Below are 21,800 nucleotides of genomic sequence, written 5' to 3' on the forward strand. Positions count from 1 at the left end.
GCGAGCTAAAGAGTCATAGTATTACCTACTAACATGGCAGTTATTACCATGTGAAGATAGTGACGTTATATAGACTGAGCTGAACTTATAAGGAGACCATGTCGGATATATTGTGCAGGTGGCTGAACGAGGAGCTCCGGCTGTCAAAAGCTGTTGGTGAGTGAGACCCAATAACCGTTACCCGCGAGCTTAATGGTGTTGACTGGGAGAGTTATTCCCAGTCAACTGTTGACGGTAAGAGGCACGTGGATTTACAGATGTAGCTGACGTTACACATCCAAGTTGATAAGCAGTTGTTTACTTATCAACATAGGCATGGGACTTTATGGGAGTTTAGTTTTGGAGAAAAAAAAGAAGAAAAACTGTTCATAGGTTTGTGTAGTTTGGTTAAGGTTTACAGTCTGGAGTTACCAGACAGGTGTTCAGACTTTAACGATAAATATGTTTGGGATAACGTGCTTTAACGTTTCTAGTTGTAAACAACCTTAACTTCAACAAATATTACGTTGAAATTTCACTTTTGCGCAAGGCGACAAATCAACTCAAAGTGCTTTGCATAAAACATCAAAAGCATCGCGACAAAGTGCAGAAGAAACATACCACAAAAGGACATTTATATACAATTAAAAACAGTCCTAAATGACATGCATGTTCCTCTTCACAGATCCAAGGACCTTTGCCAGGGACTTCTCCAGCGGGTACCTTATTGGGGAGGTTCTGCACAAATATCAGCTGCAGAGTGATTTCAGCATGTTTATGAAGAAAGAGTAAGTTGCACTCTATCTCGTTTTCTAGCTATCCATCCATGATCTTCTGCTTTTTTATTGCCTGAAAAATTGCTAATTGTTGCTTGATTCTAATTAAAATCTTCGTAAATATTAAAGTTAATCACACCTTTTTTTATAGCACCTCCATATCCAGACTGAATAATTTTACCCGTGTGGAGCCTACTCTCCGGTTGCTGGGGATCTCCTTCGACATAAACACAGCCCAGGAACTGATGCAGGAGAAGCAGGGGGTTGCCACACGCCTCCTCTACCAACTGTACGTCTCGCTTGAAAAGAAGAAGAAGGCAGAAATCAGTGGCACTTTGATGGAAATCATGCAGCCTGCAGCCACTGTTGGCCTGCACAAAAAAGAGCATGAGATCTACTCTGATGTAAGTAGTATAAAAAAACTAATCATATTCAACGTCAATAATGACTAAAGCATGTCTTGTCAAGTATCTTACTGTCTTTCTTTCGATGTAGCGACTGCATCGAGTGGTAAAACGTGATGCAGAGCTGAAGCTAGAGAAAGTCTCTCATCACTATGAGGACAAATGCCAGCAACTGAACGACAGGCTTGTGATGACCCATCCCATCCAGCAAAAGAGACAACTCAGAGTCCAGGATGAGAAAAGCCTGAAGAATATTGAGAAGGTATTGCAGGTATTGGATAAGAAAATGCAGTATGGCAATACATTTCCCTGTATTCATTTAAAATTAGGTCAAATGTACGACCAAACTTTTAGGCAGTCTTCAGATTGTTATCGACCATTGACATGTGGTTTCTCAGTCTCAAACGTCACATTACTATAATACTACCACACCTGAACAAAGGAATAAAGGAAAGCCCATGCTAATGGGAACTGTGTATGTTGCAGCTGCGAGTTAGTCGTCAGAAGCACAATGACATCATGACTGGTAACCAGGCCACCACTGTCCAGGTGCCCAAGCCACCTCCCTACACTTCACAGCTCAACCTAAAGAGGAGGCAACAGCAGCAGCAACGCAGAGAACAACAAGTGCAGGTGTGATCCAGATAAGTAATGATGTGATAATTTACCAACACACAGAGGGACATTCTGTTTCTGACACAGGGTCAGCTGTAGAGTGGTGCCCACAGAGTTTGTTGACAATGGACCTTATAGTAAGTTTAGATCAAAGTCCCTTCAAAGATATCGCTTCGACCATTTTAGAAATCCAGGCGCAAGAACTTTGAGTTTGTTCTTGGGCGTTAGATGTTCCAATGTCTTCTCCAGACCAATAGCTTGTTATTGCTAAACGCCTATCATTGTTTAAAGAGGGAGGTAGTCATAACCAATTTCTCTGCAGAGGTTTTCCAAGGTATTTTTTCAGAATAACTCGAAATTTCAACTGATGACCCTCTGTATACAATACTCCCTCTGAGGCAATTATCATTCATCAAGTTGGACAACAATTAATTGAATTTCTCACAACACACACAAACAACAAAAGAATAACATGGGTTTGTTTGTCTTTGTGGTATTATTGCAATTTCTGTTCATTTCGTATGCAGACAGTCCAGACTGAAATAACCCAGTTTGAGACGAGGAAGAAACTGGTTACTTATGGTTTTACTTCCTCTTCAAGGTGAGAGGAAATATAACATTCACTAAATTGATATTTAATTTACCAGCATTTAATATCATGTTGTATAAATGTTTGTGTTAGTTGTGTTTTATTGCATAATAAAAAATCATCATACATTAGGACAATGAAGAATGAAAATGTAATTTGAACCTTTTCAATTCTAGTGGTCAGCCGCCCCCTGGAGATTTTCCCATTAGTGGCAGCATCCATGGCTGTGAGGTCCCTGGAAGTGGAACGAAGCTGACTTTACAATCTAATAGCAAGTATATACAGGATATCCGACAGAGGCTGGAGGAGAATGCAGTAGCTTGCGAGCAGAGAGAGAAAAGACGAGACAGATTCCTGGTGGAGCAGCTCAAGGCCCATGAAGCTCAAGAGGTGGAACTTTAAGTTTTTTTTCAAACCATATGAAAAACATGTTTTTAAATCAATCCTACACAGCCTACTCTCTTTGACCTCTCAGTCTGTTATTTGGCATTCATAATTTTTAACCCAAAACCAGCCAACTGATCAGCCACCTCTGCCCCACCCTGCAGGAGGCCCAGCGAGAGGAGCAGCTGGTGAAGCGTCTGACACGTCAGACCCAGCAGGAGCAGCGTTTGGCGACCCAGCTCCTCCAGATTCGCGTGCAGAAGGACGTGATCCGGAAGAACCGCCTGTTCAGAGAGCAGCAGTACCAGCAGCGGAGAGAGAGGGACTTCCAGGAAGCTCTGGAGAGGGAGGCGGTGAGATAGGAGGAATAAGGAGGAAGACTAATACTCTCTCTTGTAGCTTTTTATTAGGCTGCACCAGTGATAATGCGAGTAGTGTCATAGGGAGAGAGAGGGCAGGGTGGATTTCATTAGTTTGCAACAGGGTAATTGGTTTTAACAAGAGAAAGAAAGAGAGGGGGACTACAGAGACAGATCTGTTATGTCCTTCAAGTGATCAGACCTGTACAGTAGACGTAATTGAGATAAAGAAAGTGATAAATCAATGCCTTGCAGAGGATGCAACCGTTGTTCAGTATCGTTTCAGTGTTAAATATTTAGTATGCTTTAGTGAAGTATGGTGAAAGTGTTTTCAGGCAGATTGTTGCACTGCTATGACTCAGATTATGTGTTTATATGCCATTTACTCTTAAGAGTGAAATAATCTTTCTTCAGAGATGATTTAGGGAAAAACAATCCAATTAAATGTACATTCATTTGAAAGCTTTAATGGGGTATTATTTATTATTTATTTATAATGGGGATACTATTTTTAGCAAACTAGGAAGTTGTATTAATTGTTACCTGCTGTTTAACATCAGTTATATAGCAGGTAAAAGAAAAACTTTCTTTTTTCTGTTATTAACAATTATGATTAATGTACTGATTGCAAAAAATGATGTCTGTTAGTTTGTGTCTCTATAATTTCCCACAAAAACAACTAGTCATGTGTTTTGCGCAATAAATGACCTACGTAACATCTTTCATCTTCCTTTATTACTTGCAAACTGTTATGATTAGCACCAACATGTATGCCATGCCTTCTCCACTCATTCCATCTTTCTGACTGGGGCCTGGTCTAGGCTCTGGCTCAGCAGGCTAAGTTGGACCTTGCAGAGGAGATCAGAAAGGAGCTTGAATTCTGTAACAGGATTGCTGCTGAGCGAGCTCAGAGCCGATACAAGAAGCACTTTAAGACCTGCAAGGACATTTTGGAGCAGATAGTGGACTTGGCCACCAAAGTTGGAGAATATCGACTGCACACTGGGAAGTACGTGACACAATTGCTTTTAATGAAACAGAAGAAGAAACATGCACACAGTATTTGGGCTTGTAACATCCAAAGTGGCTCATGGTCAGTCAATTAATGTGGAAATTACAAAATGTGTTCAAAAAATGTCACTAGAAGTAGAAGCAATCAAAGTAACAGGACAGTTCAGCTTTCCCTAGCTCAAGACACGAACGAAAGCAAACAAGGGCCACACAGGGGAAAAAGTTTTAAACAGAAATAAAAAATGTTGGAAAGCTAAGCAAGCACACTAGAAATTTTGTATAAATGAAAATTAGGCTGGTATAAGTACTGTGAGACTGATGAGGGAATGCGGTGCCGGTGAGGAGGCAGGCATGGAAAACCAGGTGAAGGGAATGAGATACTTGCAAGGCAGGAGGGAGTTAAAGGGTCTGAAATGAAACGGAGCATTAGAGCAGAACCGATTAAGAGATAAACTTAAGAGTTGGCAGGGTTCGTGGCAAAATATGCACTATAAGTATTGGTTTGTCATTATCTTTCATCTTTCTTTGGAAAAACATTGAAAAAGACATTTCAGGAAAGTATTGAAAAACTGAAATCTGACTAAAATCTTCTCTGTAATATTTAAAAACTGAAGCTTAGCTTTGTAAGCAGTGCTAATTCATACGGGAGTCAAAAACCTGTGAAAACATTAAAGTACCACATACAGGGTTAAATGAAATAAGGAGATGTCAACATCGTGTCTGCTTCTCGTGATCAAATACATAATCTCCACAGATATGCACCGCCCACACAACCCTGCTCAATATTCACTCTTATGTATCCTACTACCTGGGTTTCACATATCCATTACATCATCAGCTCTTCTACTCATGTTTAGATTAAACATTTTTTGAAATAGTTTGATCACTTTCATTTGATTTACTTTTAATACATTTGCGCTCATCATATCTAGCTTTGCCTTCTGTCATTTCTTGTGCTGTCATGTCCAGTCTGATTCCAGAGAAGCCCATGAGAGAGTGGAAGGAATTGCTGTTCAGTGGCCTGCCTCTCTATGAGCCAGAGATAAAGTGCCAGCAGCCAGGGTTTGAGATCTCTGCCCCACTAGACCCTGTAGAGCTTAAGAAGCAGGAGATACTCAAAAACCAGGACTATGATGAATACACTGTGAGTTTCAAGTGCAGAGTAATTTAAATCACGCTTGAAGTGCTGAAGGTCCTTTTTGTCTTAGCCATATGTCTGATATTTGTCAGAACATGCTAGGTGAGTGGGCATGGCCAGAGGAAGCAGAGGAGACCAAATTGCCCCTGACCAACAACAACATTCTCGGACACGTTGTCCTGCGACTGAGGAACATCGTTCATCAACCCATCATGGAACCTGACTCGCCCTCATTTCCTCACTTTACCATCAAGGCCTGTGTCCTTGGCAAGTTTTGCTCTGGGAAGACCACCTGCCTGGCCAAGCTTGCTGAAGGTACACAGCATGCAATCAAAACACAGATGCAAGCACAGGCATGAACACAATTTTCCCTCAACCTAACTACTGAAATGTGGAAAAAGATTAGATGGCTTATTTGTTGCTGAGTGTGTGTCATTTCCCGCTTCAGCCCATGGCGTCCATGTCTTATCAGCTGACTCACTGATCGCGGACGCACTGAATGCTTACTACAATGGAGAGGAGGTTAGTCAGATACAGTAAAAATGTATCGTAACATTACTAGTATCCTTTTTAATTCAATATTCTCAGATTACTTTGCTTTAAAATGACTTTTCAGAAATATAAAATCTCACAAGTCTCTCCTGCCAGTGGTGTATAAACCTGTAATCGCCTGGCAGTAAGAGGTCCATTTAAAAAAACATCCATTTTTGGACAAAATGTACAGGTCACAGAGCAGCAGGAAGAGAAGGACAGCGAGCAAATGCTCACATCCTCCACATCACTGAAGCCTGGTGGGTAACTGGAGCCAGCAAGATTCTATTTTGTGCTTTTTATGCTATACTTTAGTGTTTTTTTTCATTTTGATGAAAATGCACTGCATATTCATTATTTCACACAGTTGCTTGTTTGATGTGATTTTCAGATCTTGACACTCAAGAGGAAAGCTGTGACAGCAATGTAAGAGTAAGTGTTGTTCATGATCTTCTGAGTGTATCTTTGTGTTTATTTATAAATAAAATATGTATTCAATTTATATCACTAACCAACCTGATTAAAATTAGCATTACCTTGCCAATAAAATGGTGACTATTGGGAGAATGTCATAATTTGAAATGTTGAGTTATAAACATTTTTTCTTTTTTTACAGAATGGAATACTTAACTCTTTTTCATTGCATACATGTGTTTATGCAGCTTACTACCCGGGCCATTCAGGGAGCAACTGCAGAAAAAGAGCTGAGGAAAGGCAACGCCATCGCTAATGAGCTGTTAGTGGACATCATAGTAGAGGCTATCAGGTAAGCACTTAACCTTTATTGCTATGAAAAACTTTATATTAATTGTTTTATTTCAATTTTATCATAAGCAACCCATTTCACATAGTTGGTATTTCAGAGGAATCACAATGATACAAACAGCAAACCCTCAATCACTCTCTGGACAGTGAGATATAGTTTGTGTCCTCATTAGGCAGGTTCCAGCTCAGTCAGGTTGGATCCTGGATGGCTTTCCAATGGACATCACCCAGGCCCACCTGCTAGAGAAAGCCCTCGGTGGGTCTGTAGATGAAGGGAATGGCGTTGTGAGCAGCAGTACAGACCTTGTTGCTGATCCTAATCCACCCAAACCTGCAACACCCCCACCTCCTGCACTGGACCTGGCTCTGCTGCTGGATATCCCTGATGAGTGTGTGGTCGGACGTCCGTTCAGTCAGACGGGTAGGTTATGGTAGTGTGAGTTTATTGGTATGTGTCTGTATTCACCCAAACCTAATGTATTGAGATGGAGAGTGTAAGTATACATACACAAGTCACCAAAAATAAATTATGTTTGTGTGTTGTTTATGTGGTGCTCTTACCGTCAAACCTGGTGCAGAAACAGATAATGCTGCTGCTACAACCTTCCATCCCACAGACAAAAATTTGTATCTGGCACAGATTCCACACAGGTAAAAAAGAAAAGAATAATCAAATAAAGAAATACATTACTGCTACTGCATGACTGTGTCTAACATGGTTTTCCCCCCCTCAAGGATCACAGCTTTTCAAGACACCTGGCCAAAACTAGAGAAATGGTTTGGAGGAACGCAAAACATTTTGGTCCGTGTTGACGCAGATGTGGACGAGGAGGAGCTTTACAAAAGGGTTGAGTCCATCCTGAAACGAGTTATGATGCCAGCACAGGAAGGTAACTGGTTGTCATTTTACCGTTAAGGGAAAGACTTGTGTGTTTACACCGTCTCGCTCTGAACCAATTTCTTCATATTGTCATACGATTAGGTCAAAAAATAAAGTTTTTTTTCTTCTTATCACACACTAATGAAGAGATTTTCTGTTTCGACCTTAAATTAGATAAAATGTCCTCCCTGAAAGAAACGCAATATTTACTCACAATATTCACATATTTTGCCTCATCAGCTCCTGCCGCTGCTCCTGGTGACGATGTTGTGTTGGACAGTGGGAAAGCTCCAGACTCCTCCTTTTCAGCTACACCTCCACCTGTAGACCAGACTCAGGGCCTCACAAACGAAGCACACGCAGAGTCCCATATCAACCTTAACGAAGAAAAAGCCGAAAGTGTGAAGTCACTGTCCAAATCCAACACACACTCCCCAAGAGGTGGTTTGATTAGTTGGCTGTGAATAACACATTTCAAATTATACCTGCAGATCATTAACATGATGTACTTATGAAATGTTATCCAAATGAGGATGACTTAGTGGATGGTACATTTGTTTTCTTTACATACATGATCCAAACAGACTTTAGGTTTTCTATTGTGCAAAACATATATTAAGTATTTGGATAAGAATGTCCCCTGTGAATCCACTAGGTCTGTTTTTATATGAAAAAATGGAACCCAAAGACTAGGGTCTTACATTTATGGTTCCTAACTTTAATAGACTTGTTAAATGGGACTTTAAATATAATTATATATTATGATACTGTGATTATTATTAAACATTAATAACCATTTTATAAATATGAATTACTTTACGTTAATATAGTGAGGATTTATGAACTTTTCCTCTGGCTAATCAATAGGGCTATCTAGGACGGTCTCAACTTCCTCAGTGACCAATGAGGAATCTCAGGGAGTCCCAGAGAACCCACCAGAGACTGCCTCTCCCTGCCCAGGTTCATCCAGCTGGGTCTATGTGGATGAACCCCTTCCTCCAGTAGGATACAACTCCTTTTTAAGTTTGTTTTGCTTTCCTGAAAAATCATATATATGACATATGACCATATATATATGACATTCAGATGCACTTAGTGGGCATTCCAAAGGGTGGCCCTCCAACATGATTCAGCCTGTGGACCTGTTGTTGCCTACCCTTGTTGACTTTAAAAGTCTGTTTATAAAAATAAATGTCACATGGTTATATTTGGTTACATCTCTATCTCTAGGAGCTGCCAGAGTACCTGTGCCCCCATTGGGACACGGTGTGCGATTCATACGTGAACAACGTGAAGACGGTGACGCATCAGCTGTGCTCACAACGATCTGTTATCAACCTTCACCTATTCAACATAAGGTATTTTTATAGGCCTTTGAAATAGTGGGAACATGGTTTATTTAAGGCAACTATGAGGAACTTTCATTTTGTGTGGATTTTGGCGATCCCTGTAGACAAAAGCGGTAGTGTCTCCGAGCTACAGAGTCCCTAAAGAAAACCTCTCATTTTACTGCAGCTGATTCTGACAGTGTGCCCCGCTCAGTCCTGGTTCTGGCCCTTCCCTTAGGAGGGCCCAGCTATACATTTCATAACCACTTACACGTTCCTCACAGTAACTTTTATGTAGTACAAGTACAGGTAAGCAGAAAAAAATATATTTGCATAATGGACACCTTTTTGTGCCTGCCTTTTACCCATTTATTAATTTGATATCAATCGCTGAAGATGAATAAATCCCTTTTCCACTTTGCCATAGACCTTTGCAGAGCCAATAATATTTTGTTAGCTACAATCCATTGATCATTTTTTCTTTTTAATACTAGGTTGTGTCATGTAATTTTACGGCTGCAGATTCAGAATGGAAGTATTATTTTTTGATACAATTGAATGTGAACCAAATGTTAATACAATGAGGTGGTTTAGAGGACATTGATGGTAATAAAAAAAATATATAAAATGTATTACTATACAAGTATTACCTGGTTCCCCGTATCTGTAGAGAGGAATACAAGCATTACCTGGGGCGTCCAGACTTAAAGCAGGAGTTAGTGTCTCATTGGCAGAAGGACTTCAACAGCATACCTGATGACATGAGAGAAGACGAGGATACCAAAGCAGAGCTACATCTGAGGCTGGATGTGAGAACAATTTATGATACAATACAAATATTCTTAAACAAATCATTCTGACCTGCTTAAAATACATTTTCAAAATATTAAAAATATATGGAGATGTTTTGATATGTGTACAGGAACTGCGTGAACGTCTGTGGGACATTAGTGACAAACGAAAGGAGGAGGATGAGAAAGAGAGGGCTAAGGTCATGGGTGATGGCTGGTTGGAGGAACACACTGCCATCCTCGTCAACCACCACTCTGTACTCATGCAGGTATCTGATATGTTTGTGTGTAGCCATTTGACTGTACAACCTTTACTTTGGCCTTTCCAAGTTCGTAGTTTATAGGTGCATGCTATAGTCTACTTCCTTAATTCTGTGTGTTTTGTACCTTTTCCATTGCTTCTTTTTGTTCTTGCGTTTATGGCGTAAAGGCATGTGTGTATTTTATGTTCTTCAGTTTGACTTGCAAAACCATAATATTTGATTGTTTGTGGTGTCCAGGTAGAGTTGGACCGTTTCCAGGGCACACTCTGTATTCTCAGAGTCTACTATTTGAGCATGTACAGACAGGTGCTGCCTGAGCTTTCCTCCAAGTTGGATTGTATCCCCCTACTGGACCCCACAGAAGTTAAGGACCAGGATGAGAGGCAAGACACTCGCTAACAACAACCTAACAATGTTGCTACAAGATAATAAATCAAAATGACAACATTGTAAATAGTTTACGGATAATGAGGGCAGAAAGTGAAAGATTCATTTTGTTCCAACAGCCCTGAGCCAGCGGGCACAAATATGTCTAGTCAGATGGATGACGGAGAGGAAAAGAAGAAAACTAAACTGTAAGAGAGAGGCACTACCAACAGTTTTCTGCAGTCTGTTTGAAGATGAAATGGGTTTTGTCATTTCCTCATAGTCCAAATGCTCCCGAGCACAAACATATACTCCCACATAAACAATTTCCTCCTCTTATCCCGTTTTCCCCTTCTTTGCAGTAGTCCTGACTCCAAGACGAAAAACCAGTCTCAGACAGAATCTGTCAAGGTTGTTTTTGCATTCGTAATGAATTTTGATGTAGTTAAATGTGTAATTGAACATCAAAACAAAACAAAAGAAAAAACAAAACACTGCCACTTACATATCATTTTGATGATGATATGCTGATAATCTAGTTAGAGATATTGACTCTTTTCATTGTCTAGTCACCCAATGAGAAACTGATCTCCGACTATGAAGAGGCACTCACAGCAATCAGCAAACTGGTAAGGCTTTGTGTTTGAGAGTTTAGCATATTATGGAGGTATATAAACATTTATATATTTTTTTTATTCCTGACCTGTATGGGTTACTATACCCTATGCTGCTGTAATCCTGCAAATTGCCCCGCTGCGGGGCTAATAAAGGACTATCTTATCTTATCTTAATATGTGTGTAGGTGTCAGCGGAAGCCCACCAGGGGGAGATGAAAGAGCAGAAGGAGAGGGCGAGGACTCCAATTCAAGAAGTTAGAGACAAAATACATAAAGAATATGCAGCCGCACTGGATCATGAGGGTATGCACACACAGAATCAGTAGTTTCTATATATAACAATATATTCAATCATCCTAAGGATGTATCGTCAATTTTCCGAGTGGCTCTTTTTTCTAGGAAATGTGTCACATGCAATATATATCACATGTATCCATGTTTGTATTTTAACATTAATATGCTTATATACTTGCTTGTGCATGTGTGTGTTTTCCAGAGAATGCAGTAAAGGCACGCATTGCGCTGGTGAAGGGTCATGGTCTTGAGATGCTGCAGTCCCTGAAAAGCAGGGCAGAACAGACATTAAGCAGCATGGAGAAGTGGTTAGAAGCACACTATCTTGCAGAAATGAAGAGGTAGGGTACAGTAAGAGTGTGGGGTCATGTATCGTACGGTATAGCTCTTGTGTGTACATAGAAGGTCTTGAATGTAGATGAAGCAGCCACAGTGTAACACTGCACGGCTGTTACTGTTTTATTAGTGCTGTTGTTTTTGATTAGTGTGTGATGAATGCTTTCTGTATTTTGTCTCACAATGCTACAAAAGTGTGCATATATGTGAGCCCTGTGATTTAAATTGTTGGACTCCTAGTTTGTTACTTTAAAGTTTTTTTATTCTATTTATTTGGAGAAAAACAAAAAAAAGGCACAGGACATGAAAGATTTCTAAATTAATGACAGACATATAAGGGCCCTTGAAGAAAGTGTTACTTGAAAACATTAAAACGCACACCGCTTGTAAAAAACTGTTTTAGTCCCCAGCTATACATTGAAGACTTGTATGACGTTTCATCTGTGCCTGTCTCCTTTTCTCTAGTATTGACCAACTGTCAGAAGTGGTCCGCCACCACATAGAGGCTGGTGCTAAGTTGCAGAACGAGCTGGTGATGGTAATTAACTTTATTAATTGTTTTAGCATCTACCCCAGGGAGGTACTGAATAGTGTAGTGCTCACTGGTTGCCGCACAGGATACCATCTCAATCACAGTCTTCTTATCCTCACTGCTCCATTTAAGATTCCCTAAATTCTCTTCTCCAGGAATGTACTGACTTCTACGTGAATGGAGACAGCCTCATGGTGGCCAGCCCGGCTCCCCCTCCACGTCCACCTCCTTTGGAGAAACCCACAAGGTCCACGCCCACCATCACTCAGCTAGAGTCACTGCACCGACAGCTATGCAACATTGCTCCTTCAGGTTAATACAGGGGAGACAAGTTGCAATGTAATTGGGTCTGTGAATCCTGTTATCCAGCTATCCATCCATCCATCCAATGATCTTTTTCCTTCCTTTCTGACTTTCAGGCCTCATGTCCAGTTATGACTTCTCTATTTTGCTCATGGATATCATCTCTGTGAACATGGGCAGAAACATCTTGCCTGAGTCCTGGATTAACAAGAACGAAACACAGGTACTCTTCAAGTGCTGTATTCTAGAGACTCATAACACAAAAGTAGAGTAATAATGTATCTTGTCTATGCCTTAATGCCCCAAATTCTGCTAGGAAGACAGTTTTCATGAGCAATTTCAGTCAATTGACAAAACCCATAAAAAACACAATCAAATAGCTCTCTGCTGACTATAAACAGTGCAGAAAAAAGCAGAGGAACACAAAAACATTCCTGCACCATAATACTGTCCGCTTCCCATAAAAGACACACTGCAAGGATTACAGGATCATTGTCCTTTTCTCTTCTGTCCCCAGGTCATGGAGATTGTATCCCTCCTGACGGACGCCCATGAGCTGATAGACTGGCGTCGGTTTCTGCTCAGTGCTGCCCTCCCTTGGCCGTTTCCCTCCTTAACCCAGCTGCTAGTCGTGCTACAACGTTTCAAGGCAGCAGATACTGGCGACACAGGCTATGTTAACGAGGAACAGTACCTACAGGTCAGGACACACACAACAATCAGACTGTCGCTATACATTCAGATTCTCTGGTCAGACACTCTAAGTTACACTCTCACACCATCATAGCCTCTCTTCACTCTTGTGGCATTATCATGCACTGAGACCCTCTTTCTACAAGCTGGCCTGGGTTCAAGTCAACATGACAACCCTTTTAGTATATATTGTGCACTTTAGATAGTATAAAGTGAAGCTCCCTAAACCTGAAAACAAATGTTTAAGTTGCTCCTTTTGACTCCTTTCTCACCAGACAGAGTTGTGGTTTTCCAATGAGAGTGTCCAGGTCGTCCCAGAGGACCCCTCTGAGCCTCTGCCTTACAACCGTCTGGCTAACCTATGCAAGGTAACTCAACTCCAATGTAAAATATAATTACTTCTGAAATGGGAAATTCAAGTGGTCATGTTACACGAATGATTTAAAAGGCATAAAAAGAATGAACAAAGACAAAAGAGCCATAAAGGAACATAAAAAAGTATTACCCAACTCTCTTAATATTACTATAAGAGGACTTTTCAGATATTTTCAATGATATCTTTTTGTAAAACAGAAATCAATTGAAAACACAGACTTATACAGATTACCATCAACACAATGCCATGCTCTTTGTTCTAAACCTCAAAGGGGTCAAACATTAACATCTAATGTTAACTCTTCATCCAAATGACCTGCACTGCACTGAAATCAATTATCAGTAACATTTGCCACTGTTCTTCCTTCTCAGTTCTTTTTCCAGTTGTTTGCAGACCACTCTCTTTCTCCCCCTCGACTGGACTATGTGTGGATGCTGCAGTACTTTGCGGCCGACCCTAACCCCAGACAGGGCTTCATCAGAGCACTTAGTGTAGCGCTGGGACAACACCTCAAGCACTCCTCACCGGGCCATCTTGTCAAGGTGAATAAAGTAATCTACAAATATAAGTGAATGTGTCACGGCTGGCGTGTGGACCCAAGAGCAGTACGACGAGGAGACAGATAAAGTTCTGAGAACACAGCAGACAGACAGGCAGGATATGACTTACAGTGGGAAACAGGCAAGGGATCAGGCAGACGGAAACCAGAGGAAGCGGAGGCTAATCTCGTGGTCTGGGACAGAAGGCTGAGACGTTGACCGGGGCACAGGCAAGGCAGGGAAGCCCAGACAGGCAGGGAATTAGTCCACGGGAAATTGCTGGAAAGTGTAGCATGAAAACAACGAACGATCTGGCAGCGAGTGTGTGGCTGAGTGGGGTTTAAATACTGCAGGGTGTAGGTGCAGCAGAGTGAGCAGGTGAGAGGGATGGTGCTGATGAGGTGGGTGTGGCAGACAGGTGCACTGCATGAGGCTGATTAGGTGAGTGAGGGAGAGTGTGGTGAGAGAGAGGGGGCTGGGCTGAGAGCTGGAAGTGAAACTGGGAGTGGCCAGAGTGAACTGAGAGAGAGTGACAGGCAGGTGAACAGAGTGAGCCAATTAGGTGAGTGAGACAGAGTGACAGGGAGTATGGAGCTACTGACAGTATTGAGGAAGAACTGTGACAGAATGAACATCTTCATCATATGTCATCAAAAACAATATAATTTACTGTTTCCAATGTCTTCATATGGTTCTGAATTATAAAAGAAAACAGGTGGAAGTATTTATAATGCCAACAAAGATTTTGTAACAGTATGTGTAAGCTTTTACTAGTAGTTGGTCATTCATTTTGGAATGAAACATGCTAGTTTTTATGTTGTAACACAAACTATTGCACAACAGCAAATCAGAAGATATCAGCAATATGATAACGTGTTGTGTATACAGTCTATGCCCAGTATAGATGAGGCTACCGAGCTCAGCTCCTCAGAACTCGATGAAGACTACAAGGACGGAGACACTCCGTGTGCATCAAACGGTTCGTCTGGGGAGAAGAAGGTGTCCATCCCTGCTCTCCTTGCTGTCGTCTGCCACAAAGTCACCAAGATGAGAGACAGCAGCCCCCTTCCTCCAGGCTGCCTGAGTCAGGAGGAGCACACTGAGGTAAAGCCCTGTGAAAGTTCAAAGTCTAAGGAAATACATAAATGAAAGGGTTAAATTCACTAAGGAAATAAATTGTGGTTAACATGAAAGATTTCATTTTCAGTTCAGCATAATAAATTTGTCCTCAGCAGGGTTTTGTTTTCTATTATGACTTCATCCTTTTACATCAATGTACATATAAAGGAATGGCCTTTCTTTTTATTTAAGCTTGAGGGGAGAGTCCACACCTTCATTTACATAATTTAAGAAAATGAATTAGGCAAAACTTTTTTTTCCCATGATGGGTGTGAACTCCCTGTATACTATACATCTAAGCAGAATTATTAACCACATTATTAAAATGAAACTCATGGTAATACTCTTTATCTCTGCTGGCCTCTAGCAGCTGGTGCATGTGTTCAGAGAGCTGGGCTACAAGCCTGAGGACTGCGCCCCCTTCTCCGTCCTCTCACAGCATCCTTTCATCCAACGCCTGATAGAGACCTCAAAGCAGTACGAGCTTGTAGTAAGTCTCCATGTTGGCTCGTCTGTTTGTTTTTTGCTCCCCCAAAACACACTCACAGTCCTCTGCTGTTGCGATCACACATACTTATCATCCAAACTGTTCACCACCGCATGCGTTAACATTCTCAAACCTACATGAGGATTCAACTTTGTCTTTCATCTCTCTCTCTCTCTCCCTCTCTGCCTTCTCTCTCTCTCTTTACCTCTCAGAACATTCATAGAGTGATACTGGCCCATCAGGATGAAGGAGAGATTCCTAAAGGATAAGATGTATACATGTTTGCTTTGCCCATTTGAAAGTGTTCTCATTACATAAAGCGTTTGAAATGTTTGCTAATTTGTAAGGCTCACTTCAGCTTTGAATAAAACAATCTGCAAGTAGAAATGTCTATAACTGATGTCGGTTAAAATGACACCATAATTGAAATGACAACAATAAAATCAATGATGGCAGGATTGACCCCTCTTAGTCATTTATTTTTTCTCCTGACACACTCCAGCAGTTTTTCTGACTGACTTGTTCTTCTAATGACCTCTCTGACACAGAAAAGCATTGGTCGGGGCCACAATAAGCACATTGTCCAGGATAACCTACATGTCAGGCCTGACTTGCCAGCAACTGCCTGCCGGGGCACCCGCAACCTCATGACAGTCCATTCAGCAGTGATATGTTCCGGTAGCTCCTCTATTTAGTCACTGCTCTCTGTCCACCAGTCACGTTAATGTGCATGCACCCTTGAGAGAATGTAACTCTTTCCATTTGTCTAATTTGATACAACGAGGGCTCGGGGAGCCTCCCCTCTGACCCACCTCCCTTTCTCTCCGTCCCTCCCTTTCATGATCGCGGCAGGTCCGAGGCTCGCGGGCCTCTCAGTATCTGTCTTGTAGAGAAAACAGAGCCACTCACATGTGTGATATAGACAGAATCATTCTCACAGACTTGCATCCAAAACCTCATGAATGATAAGGACTAAATCCGCGCCTGAATGTTGGACCTTTTTTACCTTTATTGCGTGACAAAGCATGCTGGATACATTCTAGGTGCATTGAACAAGGATTTGGGTTTTTGCCCCTGTGTCCAGTTGACACTGCAAACTGTATAAAAGAATCTTCATGGCTCAAACGGACATGAGATCATAAAGAACACTTTCAAGATTTAATGCGGTGCCCTGTAAAGAGGATTTCATCAAGAATGTTTTGTTGGTAATCCTGCATTTTATTTCCTGCTAATATCTTGTTGAAAATTCTTTATTTTTATGCAGTTACTCACTGGATTTAACTTTGTCACTGTATAAGTGAGCTAAAAGGACCAACTTTCTCACAAGGAATCCGGTTCACGTAGCAAGGTTTTCATTACAGTTTATTTTGGTATTGGAAGACTATTTTTGGAGGACTTTGGCTGCAGGTCAGTGTGTGGAAATCTAACAACATGGGGATTGTATTTTGGATGTTTTCTCTTCTGGCTCTTCCAGTACTTCAGTCTGCCAAGATCCTGTCTGTCTGTCTAATTGGTGAGTAATGGAGCATTGATTGTTGAAGTGCCTTTTACTAGCAGTAATAGAGACATTCATTGTGAATATTTGTTCAGAAACATGAGAAGAATAAGCTTAACTCCCTGCCAGACTGGTTAGCGAGGAAAGTGCAGTAAAAGGTGGAGGCTGTTTAAAGAGTTTGTGAAGGAAATTTGCTCCAGTATGTTTATAAAATGTGAATTCATGTGTTATGTTGCAAACAGAGAGCCATGTGTTCAGACAGCATAGCGACAGCATAGTTATTTTATATTGCCGCTCCTTTTCCCCTCCAGGAGGAAGCCACTACTTGTTATTAGATGAAATTTCTCATAACTTACACCAGCACGGCCATGAGGTCCGCATGCTCTTGCAACTGGGTAACCCCGTTATTACAGGTAAACTCTACACACCATAAATACACACACACATACGTATGTACAAATGCTATGTTTGCACAACTTTCTTTCTCATAATTTCTCCGATATTTTTTCTTTAATATTCATTTAAATAACTGCAAATTACGGTTGCATCCTCCCAGGTTTTTCCTATGCTGGCCGTGCAGACAGTTACCAGACGAGCACCTGGTCTCTAGGAGAGAAATACATCAAAGAATACAACAGCTGGTTCCTGGAGCAACAAACACAGTTTTTGCTGGGAAGGTATTGAGCAGACTTGGTTACATCAAATTAATTATGTTAGGAGAAACAAGCTCTTTTAATCATGTTTTCAATCTGGAGTCTGGTTGACCATCAGCATTTTGAGGCAATTAAATTTATCTTAATATGATGCCAAATTTGTCTCTGTTTTCAGACTTCTGAATGAAAGCAAATTGTTGAAAATATTTGTATCAGACTCCCTTTGCCTCTCTGTTTGTTTTTCCTCTTTGCTCACTCTGTCCTTTTCCCTTCCTTTCTCTTTCTCTCAGGGACAACTTTAATAACTTCCTAAACTTCATGGGCCACCTGTCCTATCAGTGTGACAGGCTGTTAGGGGACAAAGAGATGATAACTTTCCTCCAGAGGGAGCGCTACGACATCGCCATCCTTGATGCGTTTAACCCCTGCTCCTTCATCCTGGCACGCAAACTCGGTACATCTGCTATCCATATCACTTTAGTTTATGTCATAATTACCATCATCCTTTAAATTATTACATTACTAAAGTTGTATATTATATTTCAGTACCTTTTTACTTGATATTTTTAAATGTGCTGATTCAAAGAAATTATGAGCCAGATTTATAGTGTTTTATTCATTTAAATCTATCAAAAGCTATGAATAAATCTGCAGCAGTTCCATTTACTCTACCATGATTTTCTCCAGGTATCCACTACATAGCTTTCTATCCTGGCTCTTTGAACGGTCCCCTATCCATCGCTCTCCCCAGCCCAGTCTCATACATCCCAGTCTTCGGCTCCCAGCTGTCCGACCAAATGGACCTCTTGGGTCGAGCAAAGAACCTCTTTTATTCTTTCTTGGCTCCTGTAGGTAAGAACACATAGGTACATAGGAGATAACATATTGTCAAGGGTTATTATCTGGCTTACTTAATAACACACGGCTTCAGTGTACACTGTAAAAGCCCCCTAGACATGTTATTATACTAATCATATCTCATTCTTCTCTCATTTGTAATATGATTAATCTATCTCCAAAACATTTTGTTCCTTATCTTCATGACATTTCCTTATATCGCCATCTACTTTCCATCCATTCTTCTTGAAAGAATGTTAGCAACTAGCCAATAAGTGTTTTAGCTAATACTCACTGACAAGAATTGAGTTGTGATATTTTTCCATCTGAATGGCAGTGGACAATGTTGGTAACTTTTTGATTGTGTCTCGTATTGAAGGCCAGGAACTTGTATGGTCGACTTTTAAGGAAGTAGCCGAGCGCCACCTGGAGTCAGGCTCCCCCCCTGGAGGTCTGGAGGAGCTGCATCAAGGAGCTGAACTGTGGGCCTTCAACACTGACTTCTCCCTGGAGTTCCCCCAGCCCCTCATGCCCTACACTGTGCTGGTGGGAGGTCTGCTGAATAAACCTGCAAAGCCTCTGGAGCGGGTCTCTTCTCTTGATACACATATCCGAACACATCAGTCAGGTTTTCAAATTGGGCAACCATGTTTCACTCATCCTGCCGTACTCAACACTGCCAATGTGCCTTTTGCGTATTTCCTCTATTGCCCAGGATCTCGAGTTGTGGATCTCCAATTTTGGAGAGGCGGGTTTCATTGTCGTGGCCCTGGGGTCAATGGTCTCTTCGGTGTCCGTGGAACCTCTGCTAGTGGAGCTGGTGGCTGGCTTCTCTAGGATCCCTCAGGGGGTGCTCTGGAGGTAAACGCATGACACAATTAATAAAGGCAGCGTTAACATGCTTTGTTACAGATCTTGATTTTAAACTACAAAGATTGAGGGGGAAAGCTCACATAAAATATGTTTTTTTCACAGTGATGAAAAGCTCCCAGAACAAACTTGTTATTTTCCATTAGTGTCAGGATGTTCCTAAGCCCGCAGTGTTTTACCTGCAGGTATGACCCAGAGCGATGGCCGTCTCACCTGGACAGACCTCCCAATCTCAGGCTAGTGGACTGGCTGCCTCTCAATGACCTGCTGGGTAGGAACAGTCTGCCTCTCTTGTCCTAACCCTTTGGCACAAACATAAAGGCGGGTTACAGTAAATGGTAGATTGTCAAAAGGCCATAACAGGTGTTACAGGAATTGTGGACTGTAAAAGAAGTCTAAAATAATGAATTCCAAGATAGAGTCCTGTAGCAGTTACTGCAGCTCCATTCTTCCATCTCATCCTCTTCATATATAAAGAAATACCACAAGACTCTAGTGTATTAATAAGTCTGTACTACTTCCAAACAATCAGTGATTTTTTTCTCTATTTCACAAGGCCACAAAAAAGCACGTGTCTTCATCACACATGGTGGCCAAAACAGCCTGTTCCAGGCAGTATACCATGCGGTTCCTGTGCTGGGAATCCCTCTGTTTGGAGACCAGTTTGATAACGTGGTGAGGGCTAAAAAAAAGGGACTTGGCCTCGCCATCAACCCCACACACATCACCAGGGAACTGCTCAGCTCCACCATTCAAACACTTATGCAGAACGCCAGGTACGTGGAAGGACATTAGTAATGTCAATAGAGCACAGAAATGTCCATGACCTCCCTTCTCTTATCCCAATTGTTTCTCGGTTTCTAGGTTCAAGTCTTCAGCTTTGTCCCTTAACAGGATCCACAAGTCCCATCCTGTCCCCCCAGCCCTTCGCCTCACCCAGTGGGTGGAGCATATCCTGCACAGTGGAGGTGGAGCTCATTTAAGGCCGGCTTCACTAACACAACCGTGGTACCAGAGATACCTGCTGGACTTGGTGCTTCTTCTCTCTTTGGGGCTTCTTGGACCCGTAGTTCTCTGCTGGACTTTCTGTAGGAACAAGAACAGCAGGGACAAACAAAAAAAGATTCAATAGCAGTATTGTACTAAGCGTTTCCTCTGGGAAACTTCAGATGTATACCTCAGTTTTGTGTTACTTGTTTATCTTCGACTTGAATACTGTAACGATATGAGAATTTAAAAAAGAGAAATATTGCTACCCTAAAATAGTTAGTAAGCCATGCTTGTTGTAACTGTTTCATACAATTCACCTTTAAATAAATAGAATAAATAACTGATAACAGGCTATTATTTGCATGTGGGAGACCTTTGCTTTGACAAAAGCAAAAAGTCAAACTTCCTTTTGCCCTGTAGCCCCACCAGACCCAGAATATCCCTTATAGGGAAAAAAATATATCTTAGTGTTTTTTTTGAGAATATTCCCTTTAATTATCAAAGAGAAACCTGCAAAGCAGACAATTACCAAAAGCGTAAATAAGGTTTCCACATAAGTATGCAAAAGTGCTGGTCTCCGCCAGGGCTGCGCCTTGTCACCAATCCTGTTTGTGATATACATGGACAGGATATCGAGGCGTAGTCGTGGTGGGGAGGGGTTGCAGTTCGGTTTTTTTTTTTTTTTTTAAATGCCTTTTTGATCCAATTGATACTGTTGTTCAACTTTGCTTTTTACTTTCAGCCTTTTTTGTACACTGCAAACTGTATTTCCCAGTTTCACTTCAGTGGAATAGCACCAGGTGCCCTGACCTCTCCCATTCCAGCGCCATCATGTCTACCAGACGTCTCGTTTGTACTGTCAGCGCCACATTGTCCTAACACCTCTGTGCTGCTTTGAACTGGCCGTGCTGCAAGCAGTGGTGGTTGACAGTACGCACGCATACACGCACATACACCCTAACTAAGTAATGCTTTTGTGCTTTTGTGTTGTCGCATGTTTCAAAATGGCAGCAAGCTATGTGAGGTAAGATGTGTGAACGTTGTTGTGTGCTGCTTTGCTTGTCTAGTTTGGGTGTAGACAAGGTTTGGTCATAGTCATAGAATATACCGTAATTCTCATAAATATGCTTTACCTGCAAAGTTTGTGTGTGCATGAGTGTGTGTGTGTGTGTGTGTGTGTGTGTGTGTGTGTGTGTGTGTGTGTGTGCATGGGTGTGTTTTGGGGCGGCGTTATGGTCTGCTGGCTCTTCAATTATTAACCACCTGCAAGTCTCAACTCTGACCCCCACACCCTCCACTGCTGGTTTCCACAGAGTCTCCTTCCCCTTTTCTAAACAAGACACAAAAGCGGACAGCAATGTTTCACGGTCAGCGCTCAAGCCACAGTGGAGAGCCGACCAGGCCTTGGAGGACACCCCCCCCACCCATTCTGTCCTCCCACCCACTCCTCACATCTGTGTTGGGGGTTAGCAGGGAGGAA

The 21,800-nt window shown here is 41.7% G+C and overlaps 2 protein-coding genes and 1 long non-coding RNA gene across 3 annotated transcripts; 2 read left to right on the forward strand and 1 right to left on the reverse strand.

The window, feature by feature from the left end:
• The first annotated feature begins 98 nt into the window (after positions 1–98).
• spef2 (sperm flagellar 2) lies at positions 99–15,790 on the forward strand. The gene is made up of 38 exons (XM_054611266.1): positions 99–156; positions 665–767; positions 907–1,159; positions 1,251–1,421; positions 1,646–1,792; positions 2,302–2,375; positions 2,540–2,753; positions 2,912–3,100; positions 3,928–4,115; positions 5,087–5,261; positions 5,348–5,570; positions 5,704–5,778; positions 5,972–6,046; positions 6,178–6,218; positions 6,449–6,552; positions 6,725–6,972; positions 7,130–7,202; positions 7,287–7,441; positions 7,672–7,872; positions 8,299–8,432; positions 8,662–8,789; positions 9,430–9,568; positions 9,682–9,819; positions 10,051–10,196; positions 10,320–10,388; positions 10,542–10,590; positions 10,749–10,808; positions 10,982–11,099; positions 11,293–11,431; positions 11,892–11,964; positions 12,114–12,270; positions 12,378–12,484; positions 12,779–12,961; positions 13,230–13,322; positions 13,702–13,872; positions 14,758–14,973; positions 15,356–15,478; positions 15,688–15,790. The coding sequence occupies exons 1-38, from the start codon at positions 99–101 to the stop codon at positions 15,742–15,744; spliced, it is 5,067 nt and encodes a 1,688-aa protein (XP_054467241.1). The 3' UTR covers positions 15,745–15,790.
• Positions 6,934–7,757, reverse strand: LOC129101436 (uncharacterized). Its single transcript, XR_008531687.1, has 3 exons — positions 7,646–7,757; positions 7,113–7,182; positions 6,934–7,023 (listed from the first exon to the last, which is right to left on the reverse strand). It is a non-coding gene; the product is annotated as an uncharacterized LOC129101436 (long non-coding RNA).
• A 1,559-nt stretch (positions 15,791–17,349) lies between the features above and the next one.
• Positions 17,350–20,462, forward strand: LOC129100659 (UDP-glucuronosyltransferase 3A1-like). Its single transcript, XM_054610097.1, has 9 exons — positions 17,350–17,383; positions 17,527–17,647; positions 17,914–18,077; positions 18,311–18,475; positions 18,840–19,048; positions 19,176–19,321; positions 19,516–19,601; positions 19,887–20,106; positions 20,195–20,462. The coding sequence occupies exons 1-9, from the start codon at positions 17,350–17,352 to the stop codon at positions 20,460–20,462; spliced, it is 1,413 nt and encodes a 470-aa protein (XP_054466072.1).
• The last annotated feature ends 1,338 nt before the right edge of the window (positions 20,463–21,800 follow it).

Source organism: Anoplopoma fimbria, chromosome 13 (genome assembly GCF_027596085.1).
Source record: "Anoplopoma fimbria isolate UVic2021 breed Golden Eagle Sablefish chromosome 13, Afim_UVic_2022, whole genome shotgun sequence".
Classification (NCBI taxonomy): domain Eukaryota; kingdom Metazoa; phylum Chordata; class Actinopteri; order Perciformes; family Anoplopomatidae; genus Anoplopoma; species Anoplopoma fimbria.